The 27,759-nt window shown below is 44.2% G+C and overlaps 1 protein-coding gene across 8 annotated transcripts in view; it reads left to right on the top strand.

Annotated features, from left to right (window-relative positions):
* LOC129821773 (dedicator of cytokinesis protein 10-like) overlaps nucleotides 1-27,759 on the top strand; it is a 175,742-nt gene that overhangs the window by 50,687 nt on the left and 97,296 nt on the right. For 6 of the 8 annotated variants that reach the window (XM_055879404.1, XM_055879410.1, XM_055879403.1 and 3 more), the window contains exons 2-4: nucleotides 23,255-23,374; nucleotides 25,003-25,092; nucleotides 27,676-27,758. In XM_055879404.1, the coding sequence (XP_055735379.1) occupies nucleotides 23,255-23,374; nucleotides 25,003-25,092; nucleotides 27,676-27,758 (293 nt within the window). Of the gene's footprint in view, nucleotides 1-20,066; nucleotides 20,278-23,254; nucleotides 23,375-25,002; nucleotides 25,093-27,675; nucleotide 27,759 lie in introns of those variants that run through there. The other 2 variants (XM_055879406.1, XM_055879405.1) reach the window with 2 other exon arrangements.

Below are 27,759 nucleotides of genomic sequence, written 5' to 3'. Positions count from 1 at the left end.
ACGGTGTAGTCCTCTCTGCTGGAAGGAGCGGAGAGAGACAGAGGAAGAAAAGACGGGGAGGATGAAAAGACTCCTGGTCTGGTTATCTTCCCTTCTCTGCTTTCCTCTCCTTTTTCTGGTCCTGTACAGTGGAACGAGTAGACAGGAGTAAGACGCTCAGGCAGACCTTTCTCCTGTATGGTAGTCTGCAGGGAGCTGAGGAGCTGTAATCCTCCTGGTCCATTAAGACATTGACCCACATCTGACCTGACAGTGTAGGAGAGGAAGCAGGACGGACAGACAGACAGTTATGGGCTGGGAATGGAGTCTGCACTGAGCTCACAGTGATGGAAAGACATGAAGAACTGAAATTAATCTATGTAATGCATGTTGGGGGGGAAGTGGAGAGCGCTCCAACCAACATGAGTCGAGGGACGGCCAAAAATCACAAGAACATAAAAAAAGCATGTTAATATGTTTTATATATATTTTTTGAGGGGCGGCAGGTAGCCTAGTGGTTAGAGCGTTGGGTCAGTAACCGAAAGGTTGCTAGATTCAATCCCCGAACTGACAAGGTATAAATCTGTCGTTCCGCCCCTGAACAAGGCAGTTAACCCACTGTTCCTAGGCCACCATTGTAAATAAGAATTTGTTCTTAACTGACTTGCCTAGTTAAACGAAGGTTAAATAAAAAATTATAATTCATTAAAGTCATCCATGACTAACACGGATGTAGCTCAAACATGATGAGGCTCCCAAGGGGCCACAGCTATGGAGATAAAGTGCCTTCGGAAAGTATTCAGACCCCTTGACTTATACCACATTTTGTTAGGTTACAGTCTTATTCTAAAATTCATTAAATAATTTTCCCCCCTCATCAATCTACACACAATACCCCATAATTCCAAAGCAAAACAATATTTTATACATTTTTGCCAACTTATATTTTAAAAAAAATGGAAATATCACATTTACATAAGTATTCAGACCCTTTTACTCAGTACTTTGTTGAATCACCTTTGGCAGCGATTACAGCCTCGAGTCTTCTTGGGTATGGCGCTACAAGCTTGGCACACCTGGATTTTGGGGAGTTTCTCCCATTCTTCTCTGCAGAACCTCTCAAGCTCTGTCAGGTTGGATGGGGAGCGTTGCTGCACTATTTTCAGGTTCCTCCAGAGATGTTCAAATCCGGGCTCTGGCTAGGCCACTCAAGGACATTCAGAGACATTTCCCGAAGCCACTCCTGCATTGTCTTGGCTGTGTGCTTAGAGGTTGTTGTTCTGTTGGAAGGTGAACCTTCACCCCAGTCTGAGGTCGGAGCGCTCTGGTGCAGGTTTTCATCAAGGATCTCTCTGTACATTTCTCCGTTCATCTTTGCCTTGATTCCGACTTGTCTCTCAGTCCCTGCAGCTGAAAAACATCCCCATAGCATGAATGCTGCCACCACCATGCTTCACCGTAGGGATGGTGACAGGTTTCTTCCAGACATGACGCTTGGCATTCAGGCCAAAGAGTTAATCTTGGTTTCATCAGATCAGAGAATCTTGTTTCTCATGGTCTGAAAGTCTTTCGGTTCCTTTTGGCAAACTCCAAGTGGGCTGTCGTGTGCCTTTTACTGAGGAGTGGCTTCCGTCTGGCCACTCTACCATAAAGGCCTGATTGGTAGAGTGCTGCACAGATGGTTATCCTTCTGGAAGGTTCTCCCATCTCCACAGAGGAACTCTAGAGCTCTGTCAGAGTGACCATCGGGTTCTTGGTCACCTCCCTGACCAAGGTCCTTCTCCTCCGATTGCTCAGTTTGGCTGGCCGGCCAGCCAGCTCTAGGGAAAGTCTTGGTGGTTCCAAACTTCTTCCTTTTAAGAATAATGGAGGCCACTGTGCTCTTGGGGACCTTCAATGCTGCAGAAATTTTTTGGTACCCTTCCCCAGATCGGTGCCTCGACACAATCCTGTCTCAGAGCTCTACGGACAGTCCCTTCGACCTCATGGCTTGGTTTTTGCTCTGACATGCACTGTCAACTATATGACCTTATATAGACAGGTGTGTGCCTTTTCAAATCATGTCCAATCAATTGAATTTACCACAGGTAGACTCCAATCAAGTTGTAGAAACATCTCAAGGATGATCAATGGAAACAGGATGCACCTGAGCTCAATTCCGAGTCTTATAGCGAAGGGTCTGAATATTTATGTAAATAAGGTATTTCTGTTTTTTTGTTTTAATAAATTTGCAAACATTTCTAAAAATCTGATTTCGCTTTGCCATTATGGGGTGTTGCGTATAGATTGCTGTGGGAATTGTTATTTAATCAATTTTAGAATACGCTGTAACGTAACAAAATGTGGAAAAAGTCAAGGGGTCTGAATACTTCCCAAAGGCACTGTACATTGCTGTCAAAACATTTTTCATGTCTTCATCACTGTGAGCTCAGTGCATACTCTATTCCCAGCATGTAGACTGCAATATATCTCCATAAATAGCAACACAAAATTAATCAAGTTCAGGGTGAGGGCTGCAGTATGAAGCTCATTAAACTAAGGTTGATTGAGGTCCAGACATTAGGCTGTTCTCAGACTCTCCATGGTCCCGATTTGTCTGTCACTGACACTGGTGTCAAGAGAAAATATGTAACGACTTCCTGCCATTCCATTCCTTCATCTCCGCTTCTCTATCTCCTCCCTCTCTCGCAGGTTGTCTAGCGGTTATTGTTGGGCCAGTAACCAAAAGGTTGCTGGTTTGAACACCCGAGCCGACAAGGTGAAAAATCTGTTAGTGTGCCTTTGAGCCAAGCACTTAACCCAAATTTGCTCCAGGGGCGCCTTACTACTACTATAGCTGACCCTGTAAAAAAACACATTTCACAGAACCTATCTGGCGTATGTGACAATAATATATTTGTTTATCTGCCTCCTTCCCCTGTTCATAAGAGTATGATATTCTCACTCTCTGTACTCTCTAGCCCTCTCTCTTTACTCTTTCCTGCCCTCTCCCCCTCTTTTTCTCTCTCCCCCTCTATCCCCTCATCTCTCATTCTCTCTGTCTCTCTCCCCTCTCTCTCTCTCTGTCTCTGCGGTAGATGTGGACCGAGTTGATGTGATCCAGATGACGATAGCTGCAGTCTGGTCCTGGACCCTGTCCCGTGCTGTTTCAGCACTAGGAAACATAAACTCTCTGGCTCCCATCACACAACAGACTATTACTGCCTCCCAAACGGCACCTTTTTTCCCTACAGTACGTAGTGCTGTGTACTACTTTTGACCAGAGCCCTGTGGGCCCTGATCAAAAGTAGTGCTTTGCGAAGGGAATCGGTTGCCATTTGGGACGTAGATATCAATTGTAATTGAGATAAACATTCCCAGCTTCTACAGGTGGTCACACTCCAGGATATTACATGGCCTTGGACCTACCTTGTCAGCTCTGCTTTTCATCTATTTCCTTCCGTCTTCTCTTGTGTTTTCTCGCACCCTCTCGCTCTCTCTCAATTCAATTCAAAGGGATTTATTGGCATGGGAAGCATATGTTTACATTGTCAAATCAAGTGAAATAGATAATAAACAAAAGTGAAATGAACAATATAAAATGAACAGCAAACATTGCACATGCAAATGTTCCACAGGAGTAGATATTTTAAATGTCATATTATGGCTATATGCAGTGTTGTAACGATGTGCAAATAGTTACAAAAGGGAAAATGAATAAACATAAATATGGGTTGTGTATATACAATGGTGTTTGTTCTTCACTGGTTGCCCTTTTCTTTGCTGCAACGGGTCACAAATCTTGCTGCTGTGATGGGACACAGTTGTAATTCACTGGCTTGTATGCGAAGCAGTAATTGTTTCAGAACATCTCCTGCCATGTCACTGATGCGTCACTGTGTGCCTTGTTCACAGGCAGCACGACATATTTTTACCTTGTCAGCTCGGGGATTCGATCCAGCAACCCAACGTTCTAACCACTAGGCTACTTGCCGCCCCAATTAAGGTAGACATCCTCTTCTGCAAACCACTGGAAACCAGGTCAACATGAGAGGATATTTTTTAATTACTGGATAAAAGCCATGACAGGGAGACATAGTGGAGTGGTAACGCACGTGCAAGCAGTTGCTCCCGACGCCACTTGGGTACACTGCAGCATCCACCGAGAGGCTCTTGCTGCCAAAGGAATGCCTGACAGCTTGAAAGACATTATGGACGCTACAGTGAAAATGGTTAACTTTGTTAAAGCAAGGCTCCTGAACTCTCGTGTATTTTCTACATTGTGCAATGATATGGGCAGCGACCATGTAACGCTTTTACAACATACAGAAGAAGTGCGCTGGTTATCAAGGGGCAAAGTATTGACACGTTTTTTGAATTGAGAGATGAGCTTAAAGTTTTCTTTACTGACCATCATTTTCACTTGTCTGACCGCTTGCATGATGACGAGTTTCTCACACGACTGGTCTATCTGGGGGATGCTTTTTCTCGCCTGAATGATCTGAATCTAGGATTACAGGGACTCTCCACAACTATATTCAATGATGCGGGACAAAATTGAGGCTATGATTAAGAAGTTGGAGCTCTTTTCTGACAACACACATGTCTTTCCATCATTGTATGATTTTTTTGTGTTCAAATGAACTCAAGCTTACGGACAATGTCAAATGTGATATAGCAAAGCACCTGAGTGCGCCGGGTCCGCAATTATGCAGTTACTTTCCCAAAACGGACGACACAAACAACTGGATTCGTTATCCCTTTCATGCCCTGCCTCCAGTCCACTTACCGATATCTGAACAAGAGAGCCTCATCAAAATTGCAACAAGCGGTTCTGTGAAAATATAATTTAATCAGAAGCCACTGCCAGATTTCTGGATAGGGCTGCACTCAGAGTTTTTTGCCTTGGCAAATCGCGTTGTTAAGACATTGATGCCCTTTGCAACCACGTACCTATGCGAGAGTGGATTCTTGGCTCTCACTAGCATGAAAACTAAATACAGGCACAAACTGTGTGGACTGAGACTCTCCAATACAACCTAACATTGCAGAGTTATGGGCATCCTTTCAAGTACACCCTTCTCATTAACCTGTGGTGAGTTATTCACAATTTTTGTTGAACAAATAAGGTTTTATATGTAAGATGGCTAAATAAAGAGCAAAATTATTGATTATTATTTGTTCCCTGGTCCTATAAAACCTCTGTCACTTCCCACGAACCGCGTTGTGACAAAAACTCACACTCATTCTTATGTTTAATAAATGTATCGTATAGTGTGTGTGTGGCAGGCTTACAATGATGGCAAAAAAACAACATTTGAGAGTGCTAGATGGAGGTTGAATGTCTGAAGGTGTTTGGGAACCACTGGTCTAGGTGGAATTTGTATTTGTAGTCCTGCCATCTGGGCCTTTTTTGGAACACCATTATTTTTGTCTTACTGAGATTTACTATCAGGGCCCAAGTCTGACATAATCTGTGCAGAAGATGTAGGTGCTGCTGTAGGCCCTCCTTGATTGTGGACAGAAGCACCAGCAAACAGTAGACATTTGACTTCAGGTTTTAGTAGGGTGTGGCAGACTGTCCTAGTGCCGTTGATATATATGTGGAAGAGGGTGGGGCTCAAGCTGCATCCCTGTCTCACCCCATGACCCTGTGGAAAGAAATGTGTGTGTTTTTGTCCATTTTAACCACACACTTGTTGTTTGTGTACACAGATTATATAATGTTGTATGTTTTTCCCCCAACACTGCTTTAACTAGGCAAGTCAGTTAAGAACAAATTCTTTTATTTTTTTTTATTTTTTTTAATCCCATTTTTCTCCCCAATTTTCGTGGTATCCAATCGCTAGTAATTACTACCTTGTCTCATCGCTACAACTCCCGTACGGGCTCGGGAGAGACGAAGGTCGAAAGCCATGCGTCCTCCGAAGCACAACCCAACCAGCCGTACTGCTTCTTAACACAGCGCGCCTCCAACCCGGAAGCCAGCCGCACCAACGTGTCGGAGGAAACACCGTGTACCTGGCCCCCTTGGTTGGCGCGCACTGCGCCCGGCCCGCCACAGGAGTCGCTGGAGCGCGATGAGACAAGGATATCCCTACCGGCCATACCCTCCCTACCCCGGACGACGCTATGCCAATTGTGCGTCGCCCCACGGACCTCCCGGTCGCGACCGGCGAACCCAGAGACTCTGGTGGCGCAGTTAGCACTGCGATGCAGTGCCCTAGACCACTGCGCCACCCGGGAGGCCCAAGAACAAATTCTTATTTTCAATGACGGCCTTTCAATGACGGCCTTGTTCAAGAGCAGAATGACAGATTTTGTACCTTGTCAGCTCGGGGATTCGATCTTGCAACCTTTTGGTTACTAGTCCAACGCTCTAACCACTAGGCTACGCTGCCGCCCCACCATCAATTTGTATAGTAGACCCTCATGCCAAATTGAGTCAAAAGCTTTTTTTGAACTCAACCACACATGAAGACTATGCCTTTGTTTTGGTTTGTTTGTTTGTTTGTCAATTACGGTGTGCAGGGTGAAAACATGGTAAAAAGCCAATATGACATTTGCTCAGAACATTGTTTACGCTGAGGACATGTACAAGTCTGCTGTTAATGATAATGCAGTGGATTTTCCCAAGGTTGCTGTTGATGCATATTCCACGGTAGTTATTGGGGTCAGATTTGTCTCCACTTTTGTGGATTGGGGTGGTCAGTCCTTTGTTCCAAATATTGGGGAAGGTGCCAGAGCTGAGGATGATGTTAAAGAGTTTAAGTAAAGCCAATTGGAATTTTTGGTCTGTATATGTTATCATTTCATTTAGGATAACATCAACACCACAGGCCTTTTTGGGTTGGAGGGTTTGTATTTTGACCTGTGTAATTGGAGAATTCAGTGTGTTCTGGTAGTGTTTTAATAGTTGATTCTAAGATTGTATTTGATCATGTATATGTTTTTGCTGTTTGGTCTTTGTTATAGAGCCCAAATTTGTCTCTGTGTCTCTCTTTAACTCTAATACTTTTTTAATTTGTTTATTGTGATATCTTATGTTGTTCTTGTCTATAACTGTTCTGTACTTTATCAGATATTTGTACATTTTATGCGGACCCCAGGAAGAGTAGCTGCTGCATGTGCAGTAGTTAATGGGGATCCTAATTAACTTAACTCTCTCTCTGTCTATTTGTCTCTTTCTCTCTTTGTGTCGCTCTCCCTCAGTATTTTCTCTCTCTCTCTCGTTCACACCCCTGTTTGATAAGCAGTCGCTGCTAATTCTAAGGCCTGCACTCATTCTATTTTGATCCTGCACACAGCTGCAGTTTACTGACAGAATCCGCGTAAGGGGTGGATGGAGAGAACGGGAGAAAAGAAGGAGAAAGGGGCTGTTTGGTGGAAGTGAGTGAGTGAGGGTGAGTGAGGGTGGGTGGGTGGGTGGAGAGGAAAGAGGGAGAGATGGAGGGATGGAAGCAGCCCAGACAGCTGAGGTGGAATTTGAGGGGGGAATAAGGGAAGGAGGAAAGGAAGGAGAGAGAGAGAGGGGTGGTTGGATGTTTGATGGGCTGCAGGTGTTTTTAGAAGCTTGTTAAATGACTTAATGGGCTGGTGTGCAACAGAGCCTGTTGATGATGCACACTGATGGAGATTTTCTAAATATGAAGCAATTATGGAACTCAAAATAGTTTGAAATAAGGAGGAAGAATTGTACTACTACTACTCGTAGTATGACTACTACCACTACTGATAGCAGTACTACTATATGGAATCAATGTGTCTTCTCTTACTGGAAGTTTAGGGGTGTCAACCATTAATCTCACGTGTGGGTGTGGGTGTGGGTGTGTGTGTGTGTGTGTGTGTGTGTGTGAGAGACACTGTTTCCCTGATCTGCCTGCGAAAAGTGGTCTGTGGTCTAACTGTCACTAAGAGCAAGAGAGAAGGGGGCTAGCTAGAGAGAAGAGAGGTACATAACATATTGACTTTTCGGACACTGTACTCTCTCCATTAGATACACGTTAGGTACATCTGTATAGGGTCGTTCTATATGAACCTTACCCCTTTTGATTTTAACAAAACATTCCATACATTTTTGCCCATTGCAGAAGTGGTCAGAAAGTGACTTTTTGAACCTGAATGCCAAAACATTTAGGAGAAAGAGGTGCTCAAAGTTGACCCATTTTGCATACTACACCCTAGCATGAGGCATCCATGTTTTAATCAATGAAAAACATTAATAGTTGAGTTTGGTATCATTTGAAAGCCTCAAGCATGAAATACAGCCACAGACCATTATTCCTCCTCCACCAAACTTTACAGTTGGCACTATGCATTGGGGCAGGTAGCGTTCTCCTTGTGTCCGCCAAACCCAGATTCGTCCTTCAGACTGCCAGTTGGTGAAGCGGCATTCATCACTCCAGATAATGTGTTTCCACTGCTACAGAGTCCAATGGCGGTGAGCTTTACACCACTCCATGCTACACTTGTCATTGCGCATGGTGATCTTAGGCTTGTGTGCGGCTGTTTTGGCCATTGAAACCCATTTAAAGAAGCTCCTGACGAACAGCTGCTGACGTTGCTTCCAGAGGCAGTTTGGAACTCGGTAGTGAGTGTTGCAACCGAGGACAGACGATTTTTACACGCTACACACTTCTGTACTCGGCAGTCCCGTTCTGTGAGCTTGTGTGGCCTACCACTTCGCGGCTGAGCCGTTGTTGCTCCTAGACGTTTTCACTTCACAATAACAGCACTTACGGTTGACCGGGGCAGCTCTAGCAGGGCAGGAATTTGTCGAACTGACTTGTTGGAAAGGATGCATTCTATGACGGTGCCACGTTGAAGTCACTGAGCTCTTCAGTAAGTCCATTTTACTGCCAATGTTTGTCTATGGCTGTGTGCTCGATTTTATACACCTGTCAGCAATGGGTGTGGTTGAAATAGCCCGAATACACTTGAAGGGGTGTCCACATACTTTTGTGTATATATAGTGTATGTTGGATCTTAGACCCTAATTTACATAATCTAGGGTTTTTCAGGTGTGTCCGCTATCAGTTGAGACACAGCATACTCTTGAATAGAGGATGGGTGCCAATTCACTCATAGAAACATAATCCATAGAATGGACCTATCCCTTCAGACCACTGAAATTAGCTGGTACACTATTGACATTTAAATTCTATTGACATTTTCACTTCCATTTACTACCACAAAGATGGCTACCGCTCCACCCACCGTTGAATGTAAACTTAGATGGGAATGTAATTTTCTATTATCTATATTTCTATGATTTCAATAGCTTTCCTATGAAAGATTGATAGTAGAATTTGAAAACAACAGATATTCCCATTCAAGTAAACAAACCCTGATGTGTGGACCTCCAGCCATCTTTGTGGTACGATGTGAAAGTTGAAATGTAATGTTTAGTAGCTACATTTATCAGCCATAACATGACACTCGCCCTTTATTCAAGAACATTCTGTGTCTCAACCGATGGCGGGTACAAGATGGACACCTCAAATGACATGAAATAGGGACTAAGCTACAAAAGTGAAAATGGAAAAAAATCAGAGTTTACGCGTTTTTAGATGATTTCCAATAAAGGTTAAAAAATGACAACGTTTAGAGATTTTTTTTTCAAGAAATTATAAAATAGTTTGACCATCCTGATTGTAAGCTTTCAAATGATATCAAATTCAACCGTTTCTCTTTTTCAGTAATGAAGATATGACAGTGTCATTGTAGGGGTGAGGTATGCAAACGGGGCAACTTTGAGCAGCTTTATCTCCTGAATGTTTTGGTATCAAAATAGTTATTGAAATCAAATGGAATGGCCCTGTACTAACATATACCTGGAGTGTTGTTGATCTGAGGGGTGTGTCCCAAATGGCACCCTATTGTTCCCTATGTAGTGCATTACTTTCTCTATATAATGCATTACTATGGGTTCTGGTCAAAAGTAATGCACTATATAAGGAATAGGCAGGGCTGGATTAATGCAGGGGCTTACCAGTGCTGAAGCCCCTGGGTCCAGGCCCTGGGGGGCCCAAGAGGCATGTATTAAGGAAATGTGTATTAAGGAAATATATACAGTGGACAAAACATTAAGGACACCTTCCTAATATTGAGTTGCACCCCTCCCCTTTTCCCTCAGATCCGCCTCAATTTGTCACGGCTTGGACTCAAGGTGTCGAAAGCGTTCCACAGGGACTCTGGCACACGTTGACTGAAATGCTTCCCACAGTTGTGTCAAGTTGGCTGGATGTCCTTTGGGTGGTGGACCATTCTTGATACACACGGGAAGCGGTTAAGCGTGAAAAACCCAGCGTTGCAGTTCTTGACACAAACTGGTGCACCTGACACCTACTACCATATCCAGTTCAAAGGCATTTAAATATTTTGTCTTGCCTATTCACCCTCTGAATGGCACACATACACAATCCATGTCTCAATTGTCTCGAGGCTTAAAAATATTTTTTTAACCTGTCTCTTCCCCTTCATCTACACCGATTGGAGTGTATTTAACAAGTTAAACGTGGCACAGTCATAGGATGCCACCTTTCCAACAAGTCAGTTTGTCAAATTTCTGCTCTGCTAGAGCTGCCCTGGTCAACTGTAAGTGCTGCTACTGCCTCTGGAAGCCACGTCAGCACAATAACTTTTAGTCTGGAGCTTCATGAAATGGGTTCCCATGGCCGAGCAGCCGCATACAAGCCTAAGATCACCATGCGCAATGCCAAGTGTCAGCTGGAGTCGTGTAAAGCTCGCCGCCATTGGACTCTGGAGCAGTGGAAACACATTCTCTGGAGTAATGAATCACTCATCACCATCTGGCAGTCCGACCGATGAATCTGGGTTTGGCGGACACCAGGAGAATGCTACCTGCCCGAATGCATAGTGCCAAATGTAAAGTTTGGTGTCGGAGGATTAATGGTCTTTTTAATGGTTCGGACTAGGCCCCTTAGTTCCAGTGTAGGGAAATCTTAACGCTACAGCTTACAGTGACATTCTAAACAATTCTGAGCTTCCAACTTTGTGGCAACAGGTCGGGGAAGGCCCTTTGCTGTTTCAGCATGATAATGCCCCGGTGCACAAAGCGAGGTCCATACAGAAATGGTTTGTCAAAATCAGTGTGGAAGAACTTGACTGGCCTACACAGGGCCCTGACCTCCAACCCATCGAACACCTTTGGAATGAATTGGAATTGGACCTCACTAATGCTCTTGTGGCTGAATGGAATCATGTCCCCGCAGCAATGTTCCAGCATCTAGTGGAAAACCTTCCCAGAAGAGTGGAGTCTGTTATTGCAGCAAATGTGGGACCAACTCAATGTTAATGCCCATGATTTTGGAATGAGGTGTTTGACGAGCAGGTGTCCAATACTGTTGGTCATTTAGTGTATAATCCATGGAAGGATTTTGTAACCTCTTACCCTGGCAATTTGACTGTTCAGCTCATCGGTACACTAGCAATGGATGCCAGTCCTGACTTGAATGGGAACTGCCATCTATGGATTATATATTATTATTATTATTATTTTGTACTTTTTACCCCTTTTTCTCCGCAATTTCGTGATATCTAATTGGTAGTTCCAGGGTTGGGGAGGTTACTTTCTAACTGCAATCTGTTACAGTTACTAGTTACCTGTCCAAAATTGAAATCAAATCAAAGTTTATTTGTCACGTGCGCCGAATACAACAAATGCTTACTTACAAGCCCTAACCAACAGTGCGATTTTTAAGTAAAAAATAGGTATTAGGTGAAAAATGGATAAAGAAATAAAAACAACAGTAAAAAGACAGTGAAAAATACCAGTAGCAAGGCTATATACAGTAGTGAGGCTATATACAGGCACCGTTTAGTCAAGCTAATTGAGGTAGCAGTAGCGTAAAAGAGGGGGTGGTGTGTGGCGGGACACAATGTAGATAGCCCGGGTACCCAATGTGCGGGGGAACCGGTTAGTCAGGCTAATTGTACATGAATGTATAGTTAAAGTGACTATGCATATATGATAAACAGATGGTAACAGTAGCGTAAAAGACGGGTTGGGGGGGGGGGGGGGGGGGACATTGCAAATAGTCCGGGTAGCCATTGGATTACTTGTTCAGGAGTCTTATGGCTTGGGGATAAAAACTGTTGAGAAGCCTTTTGGTCCTAGACTTGGCGTTCCGGTACCGCTTGCCATGCGGTAGTAGAGAGAACATTCTATGACTGGGGTGGCTGGGGTCTTTGACAGTTTTTAGGGCCTTTCTCTGACACCGCCTGGTGTAGAGGTCCTGGATGGCAGGCAGCTTAGCCCCAGTGATGTACTGGGCCGTACGCACTACCCTCTGTAGTGCCTTGCGGTCGGAGGCCGAGCAGTTGCCGTACCAGGCGTACCCGTCAGGATGCTCTCGATGTTGCTGCTGTAGAACCCTTTGAGGATCTGAGGACCCATGCCAAATCTTTTTAGTTTCCTGAGGGGGAATAGTCTTTGTTGTGTTTGGACCATTCTAGTTTGTTGGTGATGTGGACACCAAGGAACTTGAAGCTCTCAACCTGCTCCTCTACAGCCCTGTTGATGAGAATGGTGGCGTGCTCGGACCTCCTTTTCCTGTAGTCCACAATCATCTCCTTTGTCTTGATTATGTTGAGGGATAGGTTGTTATTCTGGCACCACCCAGCCAGATCTCTGACCTCCTCCCTATAGGCTGTCTCATCGTTGATCAGGCCTACCACTGTTGTGTCGTCTGCAAACTTAATGATAGTGTTGGAGTTGTGCCTGGCCACGCAGTCGTGGGTGAACAGGGAGTACAGGAGAGGACTGAGCATGCACCCCTGAGGGGCTCCAAATCAGTAACATAACTTTTGGATTACCCAAACTCAGTAACTTAATCTGATTACATTCAGCTACTTTTAGATTACTTTCCCCTTAAGAGGCATTAAAATAAGACAAAATGTACAGTTGAAGTTGGAAGTTTACATACACCTTAGCCAAATACATTTAAACTCAGTTTTTCACAATTCCTGACATTTAATCCTAGTAACAATTTCGTTTTAGATCAGTTAGGATCACCACCTTATTTTAAGAATGTGAAATGTCTGAATAATAGTAGAGAGAATGATTTATTTCAGCTTTTATTTCTTTCATCACATTCCCAGTGGGTCAGAAGTTTACATACACTCAATTAGTATTTGGTAGCATTCCCTTTCAATTGTTTAACTTGGGTCAAACGTTTTGGGTAGCCTTCCACAAGCTTCCCACAATAAGTTGGGTTAATTTTGTCCCATTCCTCCTGACAGAGCTGGTGTAACTGAGTCAGGTTTGTAAGCCTCCTTGCTCTCACACGCTTTTTCAGTTCTGCCCACACATTTTCCATAGGATTGAGGTCAGGGCTTTCTGATGGCCACTCCAATACCTTGACTTTGTTGTCCTTAAGCCATTTTGCCACAACTTTGGAAGTATGGTTGGGGTCATTGTCCATTTGGAAGACCCATTTGCGACCAGGCTTTAACTTCCTGACTGATGTCTTGAGATGTTGCTTCAATATATCCACATAATTTTCCTCCCTCATGATGCCATCTATTTTGTGAAGTGCACCAGTCCCTCCTGCAGCAAAGCACCCCCACAACATGATGCTGCCACCCCCGTGCTTCACGGTTGGGATGGTGTTCTTCGGCTTGCAAGCCTCTTTTTCCTCCTTTTCCTCCAAACATAATAATGGTCATTCTGGCCAAACAGTTTTATTTTTGTTTCATCAGACCAGAGGACATTTCTCCTAAAAGTACGATCTTTGTCCCTATGTGCAGTTGCAATCCGTAGTCTGCTTTTTTATGGCGGTTTTGAAGAAGTGGCTTTTTCCTTGCTGAGCGGCCTTTCAGGTTATGTCGATATTGGACTTGTTTTACTGTGGATATAGATACTTTTGTACTTGTTTCCTCCAGCATCGTCACAAGGTCCTTTGCTGTTGTTCTGAGATTTATTTGCACTTTTCGTACAAAAGTACGTTCATCTCTAGGAGACAGGACGCATCTCTTCCTGAGCGGTATGTTGACTGCGTGGTCCCATGGTGTTTATACTTGAGTACTATTGTTTGTACAGATGAACGTGGTACCTTTCAGGCATTTGGAAATTGCTCCCAAGGATGAACCAGACTTGTGGAGGTCTACAATCTTTTTATTGAGGTCTTGGCTGATTTCATTTGATTTTCCCATGATGTCAAGCAAAGAGGCACTGAGTTTGAAGGTAGGCCTTGAAATACATCCGCAGGTACACCTCCAATTGACTCAAATGATGTCAATTAGCCTTTCAGAAGCTTCTAAAGCCATGGCATCATTTTCTGAAATTTTCCAAGCTGTTTAAAGGCACAGTCAACTTAGTGTATGTAAACTGCTGACCCACTGGAATTGTGATACAGTGAATTATAAGTGAAATAATCTGTGTGTAAACAATTGTTGGAAAGATTACTTGTGTCATGCACCAAGTAGATGTCCTAACCAACTTGCCAAAACTATAGTTTGTTAACAAGAAATTTGTGGAGGGGTTGAAAAACGAGTTTTAATCATCTCTGACTTGTGGTCAGACTCGCTCAGGTGGAACAAACTTAAACTTGTGGTTTTTTTCAATGCTGATTTGAATGTCATTGAGAAAACAGAGAACTGTCAAAGATTTGTTTTCTTGCAAAAATCCTTTCAGATTTTAAAACGTAATCCTCGAAGTAATCATCTACTTTTTCAAAAGTATCTGTATTCTGATTACAATATTTTTGCTGGTAATGTAACAGATTACAGTTTATGTGACACACAGTGTCATAATACATTATGTTCCATTTAACCATGTCATGATATGTCATAGCAGCTCACATAACTTGTCATAACCTGTCATAATATGTTCATAACTCTGTCATGACCCATATGTTTATACCTATTGTGACATATACTGCGTTATTTTTTTGGCTAGTTATGACACCTACAAAAGAGTGTCAAAACCCACATTTATAAAAAAAAAAAATATTCTGCCAAGAAGTTTCCTTTCTTTTTAAAGTTAGTTTCTTAAATCCTCTGTTGTTGTAATGACTTCTTGTCATGTTTTTTTCCTCATATTTTATATCACTTTATCACTTTACAATTTATGACACTGTCATGAAGCATTATGACCACTCTGTCACTTTACTTGGACTAAGAAAATACACTTTATGACACTGTCAAGAAGCAGTACGACTATTATAATCATATGCGCCAGATAGGCCTATCACGTACATGCCCTTATATCAGTCATCAGTCAAAAAGAGGGTGCCTTGTCCTGCTCCTGAAATCTGCTCCTGCATTCATCCCAGTCATCAGCAACAGATCACTGGAGTAGGTGCACGTCTGACATCAATGTGTGTGCAATTACAATGATAATTTAATATGATACATATTGCCTTGCAAAAGTATTCATCCCCCTTGGCGTTTTTCCTATTTTGTTGCATTACAACCTGTAATTTAAATAGATTTTTATTTGGATTTCATGTAATGGACATACACAAAATAGTACACATTGGTGAAGTGAAATGAAAAAAATAAACGTAAACGTAAATGAACATAAACGGAAAGTCGTGCGTGCGTATGTATTCACCCCCTTTGCTATGAAGCCCCTAAATAAGATCTAGTGCAAACAATTACCTTCAGAAGTCACATAATTAGTTAGATTGCACACAGGTGAACTTTATTTAAGTGTCACATGATCTGTCACATGATCTCAGTGTATATATACACACATGTTCTGAAAGACCCCAGAGTCTGCAGCACCCCTAAGCAAGGGGCACCACCAAGCAAGCGGCACCATGAAGACCAAGGAGGTCTCCAAACAGGTCAGGGACAAAGTTGTGGAGAAGTACAGATCAGGGTTGGGTTATAAAAACATATCAGAAACTTTGAACATCCCACGGAGCACCATTAAATCCATTATTAAAAAATGGAAAGAAAATGGCACCACAACAAACCTGCCAAGAGAGGGCCGCCCACCAAAACTCACGGACCAGGCAAAAGGAGGGCATTAATCAGAGAGGCAACAAAGACAACAAAGATTACCCTGAAGGAGCTACAAAGCTCCACAGCAGAGATTGGAGTATCTGTCCATAGGACCACTTTAAGCCGTACGCTCCATAGAGCTGGGCTTTACAGAAGAGTGGCCAGAAAAAAGCCATTGCTTAAAAAATAAATAAGCAAACATGTTTGGAGTTTGCCAGAAGGTATGTGGGAGACTCCCAAAACATATGGAAGAAGGTACTCTGGTCAGATGAGACTAAAATTGAGCTTTTTTGGCCATCAAGGAAAATGCTATGTCTGGCGCAAACCCAACACCTCTCATCACCCTGAGATAATCATGCCCACAGTGAATGGTGGTGGCAGCATCATGCTGTGGGGATGTTTTTCATCGGAAGGGACTGGGAAACTGGTCAGAATTGAAGGAATGATGGATGGCACTAAATACAGGGACATTCTTGAGGGAAACCTGTTTCGGTCTTCCAGAGATTTGAGACTGGGACGGAGGTTCACCTTCCAGCAGAACAATGACCCTAAGCATACTGCTAAAGCAACACTCAAGTGGTTTAAGGGGAAACATTTAAATGTCTTGGAATGGCCTAGTCAAAGCCCAGACCTCAATCCAATTGAGAATCTGTGGTATGACTTAAAGATTGCTGTACACCAGCCGAACCCATCCAACTTGAACGAGCTGGAGCAGTTTTGCCTTGAAGAATGGGCAAAAATCCCAATGGCTAGATGTGCCAAGGTTATAGAGACATACCCCAAGAGACTTGTAAATGGCTGCAAAATGTGGCTCTACAAAGTATTGACTTTGGGGGGGGGGGGGGGGTGAATAGTTATGCATGCTCAAGTTTTCAGTTTTTTTATTTTTTATTTATTGTTTGTTTCACAAGAAAAAATATGTTGCATCTTCAAAGTGGTAGGCATGTTGTGAAAATCAATTGAAACAAACCACCAAAACATCTATTTTAATTGTAGGTTGTAAGGAAACAAAATAGGAAAGATGCCAAGGGGGGTGAATACTTTCGCAAGCCACTGTATACACTACCGTTCAAAAGTTTGGGTTCACTTAGAAATGTCCTTGTTTTTGAAAGAAAAGCACATTTTTCGTCCATTAAAATAACATCAAATTGATCAGAAATACAGTGTAGACATTGTTAATGTTGTAAATGACTATTGTCGCTGGAAACGGCAGATTAAAAAAAATATTACAAAAAATTGAATATCTACATAGGCGTACGGAGGCCCATTATCAGCAACCATCACTCCTGTGTTCCAATGGCACGTTGTGTTAGTTATTCCAAGTTTATACTTTTAAAAGGCTAATTGATCATTAGAAAACCCTTTTGCAATTATGTTAGCCCAGCTGAAAACTGCCCCGGGGCCTATGGTTTCTTCATTTGGCCATTGGAATAGGGTGCTATTTGGGATGCAACCCTTGTCTCCTCTCTCTCAATCAGTGTCTGTCAATGACTCTTCCTGTGACCCCTGTCTGTATCGTTCTTCTCATGTGTTGGTTTGCGTGTCAAAGTCATGCTGCATTACAGCTTTAAACTCTTGGTGCTCTTCCCTGGTGTTGCATTGACCACCAATGGATGGAGAGAGTAAAAATCGATAGCATTTTCACCTCTTTTTAAAATGATCAATAACATAAAAAGACGTAACAGTAGTTAATGTAATCAGGCTAACAGCACTCAGACAGGTTGATTCCCAAATGGCACCCTATTCCCTATATAGTGCACTAATTTTAACATAGCCCTATGAGCCCTGGTCAAAAGTAAAGTAGTGCACTATGTAGGGAATAGGGCACAATTTGGAACACGGGTTCAGAGGCTGTGACGTCACAGGGTCAGTTCCTCAAACTGTCTGGCAGTTGACAGCTCTCTGTTCTGCATTGAAATTCCATCAAGGGAAGTATGTGTGTGGGGGGTTGTATGTATGTATGTGCGGTAGCCTAGCGGTTGCTAGTTCAAATCCCCGAGCCGACTAGGTGAAACATCTGCCGATGTGCCCTTGAGCAAGGCACTTAACTCTTGGAATTTGCTCGGGATAAGAGCGTCTGCTAAATAACTCAAATGTAAATGTGTGTCCTCGCGTGCACCTATTTGTTTATAAATGCCCCCCTTCTCTGGAGAATAAAGGAAGTTGCACTTCAAACACATCTACAGTTCAGGTCGGAAGTTTACATATACCTTGGCCAAATACATTTAAACTGTGTTTTTCACAATTCCTGACATCTCATCCAAGTAAAAATTCCCTGTCTTAGGTCAGTTAGGATCAACACCTTATTTTAAGAATGTGAAGTGTCAGAATAATAGTAGAGAGAATTATTTATTTCAGCTTTTATTTCTTTCATCACATTCCCAGTGGGTCAGAAGTTTACATACACTCAATTAGTATTTGGTAGCATTGCCTTTAAATTGTTTAACTTCGGTCAAACGTTTCGGGTAGCCTTCCACAAGCTTCCCACAATAAGTTGGGTGAATTTTGTCCCATCCCTCCTGACAGAGCTGGTGTAACTGAGTCAGGTTTGTAAGCCTCCATGCTCTCACACGCTTTTTCAGTTCTGCCCACTAATTTTCTATAGGATTAAGGTCAGGGCTTTGTGATGGCCACTCTAATACCTTGACTTTGTTGTCCTTAAGCTATTTTGCCACAATTGGAAGTATGATTGGGGTCATTGTCCATTTAGAAGACCCATTTGCGACCAAGCTTTAACTTCCTGACGGATGTCTTGAGATGTTGCTTCAATATATCCACATAATTTCCCATCCTCATGATGCCATCTATTTTGTGAAGTGCATCAGTCTCTCCTGCAGCAAAGCACCCCCACAACATGATGCTGCCATCCCCGTGCTTCACGGTTGGGATGGTGTTCTTCGGCTTGCAAGCCTCCCCCTTTTTCCTCCAAACATAATAATGTTCATTATGGCCAAACAGTTCTATTTTTGTTTCATCAGACCAGAGGAAATTTCTCAAAAAAGTACGATCTTTGTCCCCATGTGCAGTTGCAAACCGTAGTCTGTTTTTTTATGGCGGTTTTGGAGCAGTGGCTTCTTCCTTGCTGAGCGGCCTTTCAGGTTATGTCAATATAGGACTTGTTTTACTGTGGATATAGATACTTTTGTACCTGTTTCCTCCAGAATCTTTACAAGGTCCTTTGCTGTTGTTCTGGGATCTATTTGCACTTTTCGCACCAAAGTACGTGCATCTCTAGGAGACAGAACGCGTCTCCTTCCTGAGCGGTATGTTGACTGCGTGGTCCCATGGTGTTTATACTTGAGTACTATTGTTTGTACAGCTCAACGTGGTACCTTCAGGTGTTTGGAAATTGCTCCCAAGGATGAGCCAGACTTGTGGAGGCCTACAATTTCTGAAGGTAGGCCTTGAAATACATCCGCAGGTACACCTCCAATTGACTCAAATGATGTCAATTAGCCCATCAGAAGCTTCTAAAGCCAGGACATCATCTTCTGGGGTTTTTATGACTCCAATCTAAGTGTATGTAAACTTCCGACTTCAACTGTAGGTTGTGCGTGTGCGTGTGTGTGCGTGTGTGTGTGTATGCATGTTTGTGAAAAGAGAGTGAGAGGGTTGGGCATTGATTACAACCATGGAGACAAAAACCAAGAGTGTGTCATGGTGGTAGTCTGTAAGAATTCAGTTGTGTGACGTAGCGGGGAGATGTGGTCACTTTAGTCTCGACCGATGTGTACGCAGTGTCACTATTACCAAGCAGTACCAAGCACAACTAAGTATAGCCAGCCCTGTAATGTTACTATGGCTAATGGATCTAATAATAATAATAATATTCATAATAATTATGAGGATATAATTAATGCCATTCGTCAGACGTTTTTATACCAAGTGAGTGACCGTAGTGCGTGCGCACAGTACATTTTCCATATGAGCGGCCCCAGCGGGAATCCATCCCGAAACTGTGGTGAGATTAAGAACAGAGAGAGAGAGAGAGAAAGCGGTCTACAGAGAGAAGCGGAGCGAGAGAGTGGTTTGGTGGTTGGACTTTTTCTGTTGTTGTAAGTTTCCCCTGCTGCACCTCCTGTCACTGCGTGACATCAAGTCTCTACTTCCTCCTTGGGCCACCACGCGCTCCAACAGGTCTCGCACACCCTTCAATGGACCTTCTGCTTCTGCCTGCTGGAACACATGTCCCTCTCTGTGTTCTCGTGTCAGTGTGTGTCACCGGTATCCGTGTGCAGTCGTCTCCCGTTTTGAACCAGGATGAGTTTCAGGAGTAAGATCACGTTCCGAAGGAAGAACAGGGATAAGACCAGGCGTGTGCGGAACGATTTCAACCGCCTGAGCGTTGTATGTATGCCCTCTCTTTCTCTTCTCTGTCTATCTAGCTATCTATATTTCTATCTTTCTATCTCCCTCTTTAGTGCAGTGTCGTAACCTGTGTGTTTTTATTGCCCTGGGCTTCCTGTTCCTTTCTGTTGCACCTGTCGATCCGGGGTGAAGTTCCCCTTAGGTACAGATCTAGGATCAGCTTCCCATTCCCCAGTCCTAACCTTAATCATTAGTGGGTGAAAGACGAAACTGACCCAGGATCAGTCTCCAATCAGTCTTCACTCTACACTGCACCTGTCTGTCAACATGAGGCTAACCGACATGACACAGGTTGGAATTGGACATTGCTGGCCTTTGCCTAATACTAGTTAGTCAAACAGAGAGTCATTGGCTATCTGATTGGTGTGTTGGTATCTGTAACTGGCAGAGACTCAAAACAGTATCGCTCCCTATGTCTATCTGAGTTTTTAACCAGTGGAGTGGCCATGTACAATCAGGGAAAGTGATCTATATGTTCACAACATTCAAACTGGAGATAGGAGGTTGTCAGCAAGGGACTTGTACGCCTCCGTACATAGGTCTGATTGTGCAAATGCTCCGCAACATCCTAACTATATCGGTGTGATGTTGTCTGGTGCAATGTAGACACCAAACGTGTAGGTGTTTACGTAGCGTGTATCGAGCTGCTCTGAGATTTGATACGACGCCGACAGCAACACGGCTAACTCTGAAGTCTCAGTCGGCACCAAGCTGCTGTGTTACTGAGCCGATGGTACGTCAGGTGTCAGGGGAGGTGTATGACGCTAAGCTAGCTTCGGCTGACTGTTATCAGCGCCTATTTCCTTACACGGTGGTGTGTCGTTTTCCCAGCAGTTTTGTCTGTCTTAATGACACCCTACTCCCTCACCATTGCACTATTTCTGACCAGACTAAAGGGGAACCAAAACTAGACCAAAACTAAGGGGTGCCATTTGACCCCTCAGTGCCTCTAGTCAAGTGTCAAAACTGAATGAGCCAAACCCACAGCCCTGCTCAGTAGGGTGATTAAGGGATTTGGCAACAGCGTGAATGAATGCTGAATACGAAAGACTGTTGTTCATGTGTTTCTCTGCCCCTCCCCCCAGTCCGTCTGTATGGTAAGATCCCTACTGACCGGAACCAAGGTAGGAGAGATTGCGAGGCAGATTCGAACCCATGCGGACGGGAAGTTTTGGCTAAACGTGTGCTGGGGCGGGTACTCGGCACTAACCGCTGGACCACAGGCCACTCTGGCAAAAAGATATTGTCTTGGTAGACATTTCTGTGAGGTTGAGAAATGAAATTGTCCTCAGTCGTCATTCTCCCTTCCAGTCAGGTACAGTTCGTATAAACAAATTGTTTATTATTATTTATTTTTTTACATTTGAGTCACACCAAGATCCTTCCTCACAACAAGGAATGTTATGATTCTGGGTATTTTTCTGTCTTTCGTTTTTTGTCACATTCTTTGTCATGGTTTTATGCCTCAATGACTGCTTGGTTTCTACCTCTTTCCCTTGTGGGTGAGGGGTGCATTCGGTCAGAGGTGTGTTCACTAGGAACCAAACGGAGGTTGAAATGGGGAGGGGCCTAGCTGAACTTAAGAAACCCTTTAAGAAATCCAATAAACCCATTTCCTTTTTAAACCGTTTTGCTACGGTGTGCACTAATGAATACACCCCTGGTCTAACTGAACAGGGGGTAGTGGTCGGAACCCCCCGCTATGGGCGTGTGAACAGAGAACACAGGTCTTCACTTTTCATCTTCTCCGACCACAGTTTTTGTTAGCAGTGATGAATAAGACATAACGCTTTCCTTTGAGGACGGAAATACCCTCGTCTCATCATGTGCAGTCCATTTCGACTTTCTGTGAAACGCACTGTGTGGATGGGCTTGTCGAGACCATGTGTTGTGCAGATGTGTAGCCTAACCCTTAACCTAAAATGTATTGTAAACGTCTGCCTTTGTGATATAGCAGTCTACGGTCATTTCAGAACTCGAATCTCTGACGTAATCCTTTGCATCTGAATACAATTGAGCACCAGAATCTACAAATAATAGGTGACATTGAGCCTGTCATTTAAATACGTTTTCCCGAGCTGTTATGATCACTGCGAATGTGATATAGTGTCCATCTGTCAGTCAAACAGTTTCCCTCGTTGGAAAGAGGGGAACGGCTCGACATGTTTTTGTGGTTCAGTTTGGTTTGGCACATGACATGTAGCCACTTAATCCTCGATTTAACTTCTCTCTTCCCCACCCCTCTAGACTGGGGCCTGCGTCCAAATGGCACTCTCTTCGCTATGCAAGTGCGCCACTTTTGGCCAGGGTCTATCGGGAACGGGGTCGCATTTTGGGTGCAGCCTTGACGTCTGTGCAGCTGATCCAATGGTGACGGAGTAAACACAGGAAGTGAGGGGGTAGCTAGTTTTTCATGCCTTGCAACAACAACAAAAAGATTTATGCCCATCCATAGATAAATAGATAGATTAACAGATGTTCTGAGGTTTAGACAATTTGCCTAGCCACACCATTTGGATCGTCTTTGATTTGAAGAACACTTGTTGACTGGCTGACTTCTCTCAGAGTTCAGAGAGGTTTATAAGTCATGATTGTTGAACAGTGTAGAGGCAAATTGCACTTGGTGAAAGCGTAGTCATTTGTGTTGCTGGCTGTCTGTCTGTCTTTCTCTCTCTCTGTGTGTTACAGCATGATAAGCCCTAGATGTAGAAGACTTTCTGTGTGACCTAATAGTTGAATATGTTGGATATCCCCATGGTGTGACTGTTGCAGCAGTCATCAAGTGTATGGCTGACCGCGCAATTTTGATAATGAGTGTGTTCCACATGGACCGGGATTGGAATCCAGCGTCCGCCACATTCTCATCTGTGTTTCCCCAAGTAGTACCCAAGTGTTTTATTTCACTGCCACATGGGATAAGTCAAGTAAAATGTCTGTCTGTTTGCGTGTGTTCCAGCAGGAGAAACCCAAGCTGATAGACCCTCTGGACTACGAGGCTGTGATCTGTGACCTGGGAGATGAGCTGAAGGAAGACCCCCTCAGAGAGCTGCTCCTCTTCCCCGACAACGATTTCACGGTGGGTACGAACGCGTCTGTGTGTGTACGTGCATGTGCGTTCGAGACGTGTGTGTGTGTGAATGCCATTCTGTCTCTGTCAAGGCTGTCTGTATGTCACCCACAAACTACCTCCTTGCACTTACTTAATTTGCTGTGTGTGTGGGGGAATGGGGGTGTGGGAATGGGGGTGTGGGAATGAGGGTGTGGTTGTGTGTGGGACTGTCTGTGTCTGGCTCATTTATTTTATTTATTTTACCTTTATTTAACTAGGCAGGTCAGTTAAGAACAAATTCTTATTTTCAATGACGGCCTAGGAACAGTGGGTTAACTGCCTTGTTCAGGGGCAGAACGACAGATTTGTACCTTGTCAGCTCGGGGATTCAAACTTGCAACCTTTCAGTTGCAAGTTTTCAATGCTCTACCTTTCAACGCTCTAACCACTAGGCTACCTGCCGCCTCATACCAGCCACACCAATGTTTTTCAACAAGACAGAAGGACAGACAGACACACACTCATTTTGCATTCTGAGCCCCTCATTCCCCCATTGCTCCCCCAGTGTCCCGTGGCTGTTTATCATTAGTGACTTAATTAGTGCGCTAATGTGACTCCTTAAGACTGCCACTTCATATTAACTCGTTTTAATTGGTTTTAGGGAAATGACTCGGCTCTCGATCCCTGAGTTGATGTTTAAATTGATGACTCTGCTACCGTCAGACACACACACACACACACACACACACACACACACACACACACACACACACACACACACACACACACACACACACACACACACACACACACACACACACACACACACACACAGCAACCAAACAGTCCTGTTTCATTTGCTGGGTCTCCATAGCTCAATCTAATTGAAACTCCAATTCACTTGCTAATGGACAAACCTAATTTGCTTCCAAAACCCCAAAATACATGTCCTTCCTCTGAGTGTGCTGCATTTTAAACAGCTGACTGCAGACACAGTAAATCAGAACCAAGCATTGATCAGAGAGGACGGGAACTTGGCTGTTCTCAGTGGCCTACGTCCCGAATGACACCCTATTCCCTATATAGTGCACTACTTTTGACTAGAGTCCTATAGGAATAGGGTGCCATTTGGGACAGAGACAGAATTGCATAGAGTTGCCACTAGCTGCGTAATCAGTGAGAGCAGTATTTCTCCAACTTCAATCTTTCCTTCTAGGTATGGATGATTTATTTGAGCCTTTTATTTGAGCCATTTGCTATTTTTGACCGCAATATTTATGAATGAATTATGACCACCCCGGAGCTCTTGGTCAGGTGTTATTCGTCAAGTGCTGACACACTTGAATAGGGCTCAGTGATCTGACTGTACATCATAGTGGTAAAGACTGTATCCTTGGAGTTCAAGCATTTTCATATTCGGACCTGCACATATATCCTATCCCACTTCTGCATGTATCAGCTTTTACCTCATCTCAGTAATCCAAAACCAGCTCTCGCATAAACAACAGCTATAGAATTTTCTTCTAGGGGAAGAGGTTGAGATGTCAAGTCCACGCGCCTTTCAGCCCGACAGTCTTTCACAAGAGATGATCTTTTCACCTGACATCAAACTGCCCCTCCCCATCTGATGTCTCCTCCCCCTCTGTCCCCCCCAGGTGTCCACAGTGCCCCTGGAGAGACGGACACTGCAGTCCACCGTGCCCCAGGGGGCCGAGCTTCAAGCCGAGTGTCTGCTGGTCAGACAGGTGAGTGTTTGAGAGAGAGAGTGCCATGCTTAGTTGTGTGATTGGGCTTGGGTGCAGAGGAGGGCTGTGGAGCAGGGCTGACTCCACATTCAGTCTGGCAGGCAGCTTGGCGTGGGGGTCGTCCGGGTAATGGTCAGGACTATATGTAGTAGTGTAGGTGGGGAACCCAGCCGTGTTGTCGGAGCTGTGGGGCTGAGCTGACTGGACCGCTGACTGCTGCTTCCAATAAACTCGTCTATGGAGCTGAATCATCTGAGGCTGCCTGCTGGCCATGCAGGGATGGAGAGGGAGAGAGAGAGAGAGAGAGCAGGGATTTTGTCCACTGAATCCTGTTGTTTTGGAGGGACTCTGCTCTGCTTAGTTGGGCTGGCCTGCAAAGACACTAAGGGCTATGGGTGGTGGCTGGGAGGTTTCAGTTGCTGCCTAGTGTATGGGTCTGCATCCCAAATGGTACCCTATTCCCTTTATAATGCTCACCCTATTTCCCATAGGGCTCTGGTCAAACGTAGTGCTCTAATGTAGGGAGGCATTTGGGATGGGGAAAACCTGGTCTGTTGTACAACTGAATGCCTTCAACTGAAATGTGTCTTCCGCATTTAACCCAACCCCTCTGAATCAGAGATGTGCGAGGGACTGCTTTAATCGACATCTTCGGCACCCGGGGAACACGAGGTTAACTGCCTTGCTCAGAACGATCGATTTTTACCTTGTCAGCTCGGGGATTCGATCCAGCATCCTTTCAGTCACTGGCCCAACGCTCTAACCACTAGGCTACCTGCCACCCTGGGCCTGTGTGAGAGCAAGGCTGTGTTTTCAGAAACATAACTTGTCAACTACTTTAGATGGATGAAGTCAAGTCTGTGGGTGATATAAAAATTTCCCCTCAGTTGACTGTTGTGTTGGATTTAATGCAGTGTCTCCTTAGTTACGATAGCTACACAGCCACCACTGCCACCTTTTTAACCATGAAACCATTTCATCTCTTTTTGAGGAACCCTAGAAATGCAAATGACGACAACCAGCGAAATTTTGCATACATTTCCCCTATTGGATTGTCAGTTGAAGATGTGGATCTGATAAGCCTATACTGTGGCTGTGACCCACATGGCAACCCGATTCCCTTTATAGGGCAATCATTTGTGGTGGTACCCTATGGGCCCTGGTCAAAAGCAGTTGGCTGCCATTTGGGTGTGCCTGTTTTCACGCTCTTATCGTGACACGTCATGTTTGATGGAGGGGGGGGGGGGGGCGGCTGAAGTGAAAGAGTTACAGCACACGCCGGCTAGGAGGAAGTGCTCCAATTAGCCAAACCATTGTCTCACAGATATCCTCGCTGCATACGGAAACACACCAGACACCACACCGTCACAGCTTACTGATGACGGGGTGCGTGTGAGAGGCCATAGAGAGAGAGAGACACACACAGAGAGAGAGAGAGAGAGAGAGAGAGAGAGAGAATGGCTATTTAAGTGTGTGCTCCCAGACATGTGTTATTGCCTTGTGGAAGTAAATATGTTTTGAGTGTCTTTAATAATGAACGTGATGACTGCCAGTGGAGCTGTGTTTAAGTGGTAGATAATGATACCGCCACTCAGACAGAAAGAAGATGAGAATCCACAGAACAACAGAGAAAACATACTGCTGAGAGGAGATAGAGAGAGAGGGTGAGAGTGCGTGCGTGAGTGAGTGTCTGTGTGTGTGTGTGTTTACGAGTGAGAGGGAGTGCGCTTGCGCGTAACCGAGCTTGCGTATCTGCGCTTTGTGTGCATGTGAGAGACAGAGAGAAGAGAGCGAGAGGGAGAGAAAGAAAGTCTGTAACTCAAGCCCGTGGGACAGAATGTTAATTCAATTCTTCCTACGGTTTGATTAATCTAATCATGGATTCAATCTTGTAACTCTGTAAGCTTGTGGGGCTCCAAGATGACCTGTGTGAAGCCAAGCTCGGGCTGCGGAGTCTGCCTCCCTCTACAAATGGCACCCTTTTCCCTATGGGCCCGTGTCAAAAAGTAGTGTACTATGTAGGGAATATGGCACAATTTGGGACGCGACATTGATGTTGTGGAGGGAGGCAGACTCTGCAGCCCTAGCTTGCGTCACACTGGGTTGTATGAGGACAGCTACTCATGTAAAACAAAGCTGTACACTGCCTTTACATTACCATTACTGTGCTGTGTGTGTGTGTGTGTGTGAGACTATCTGTAGAGCTGTATAAGAACCACGTTGTGACAGAGAGGGGATTTTAAGCATCAACTGCCCATGCCAAGACGCGCGCACACACACACACACACACACACACACACACACACATCTCTATTGTTGTTGATTGAGAACCTCTTTGCTGAGGAATGTGATTGGTTTATTTCCTATGTGTAATTTGTTGTGTAGTTGCGAAAGAGACCATTGTCTCAATGGGACTCCCTGTTAAAATAAAGGTCAAATGAATACATGAAATAAAACACACTCACACACACGGTCATATATACAGACAGAATCAACTGTCTGTTATTCACCTGGACTAAGGCAATAACAGAACCTCTCTCCCCTCCATTTCCTCCTCTTCCTCTTTCTTCTCCTCTATTCCAGGCCTGCGAGTACTACAACTCCCAACTACACGTGGTCCATTACAAATATGATGAGTACGCAGGAGATTACCGGCTACTTCCCAGG

This window comes from Salvelinus fontinalis, chromosome 24, assembly GCF_029448725.1.
Source record: "Salvelinus fontinalis isolate EN_2023a chromosome 24, ASM2944872v1, whole genome shotgun sequence".
Classification (NCBI taxonomy): Eukaryota; Metazoa; Chordata; class Actinopteri; order Salmoniformes; family Salmonidae; genus Salvelinus; species Salvelinus fontinalis.
The sequence above is the reverse complement of the archived record's forward strand: the minus strand, read 5'-3'. Positions and strand labels throughout refer to the sequence as shown.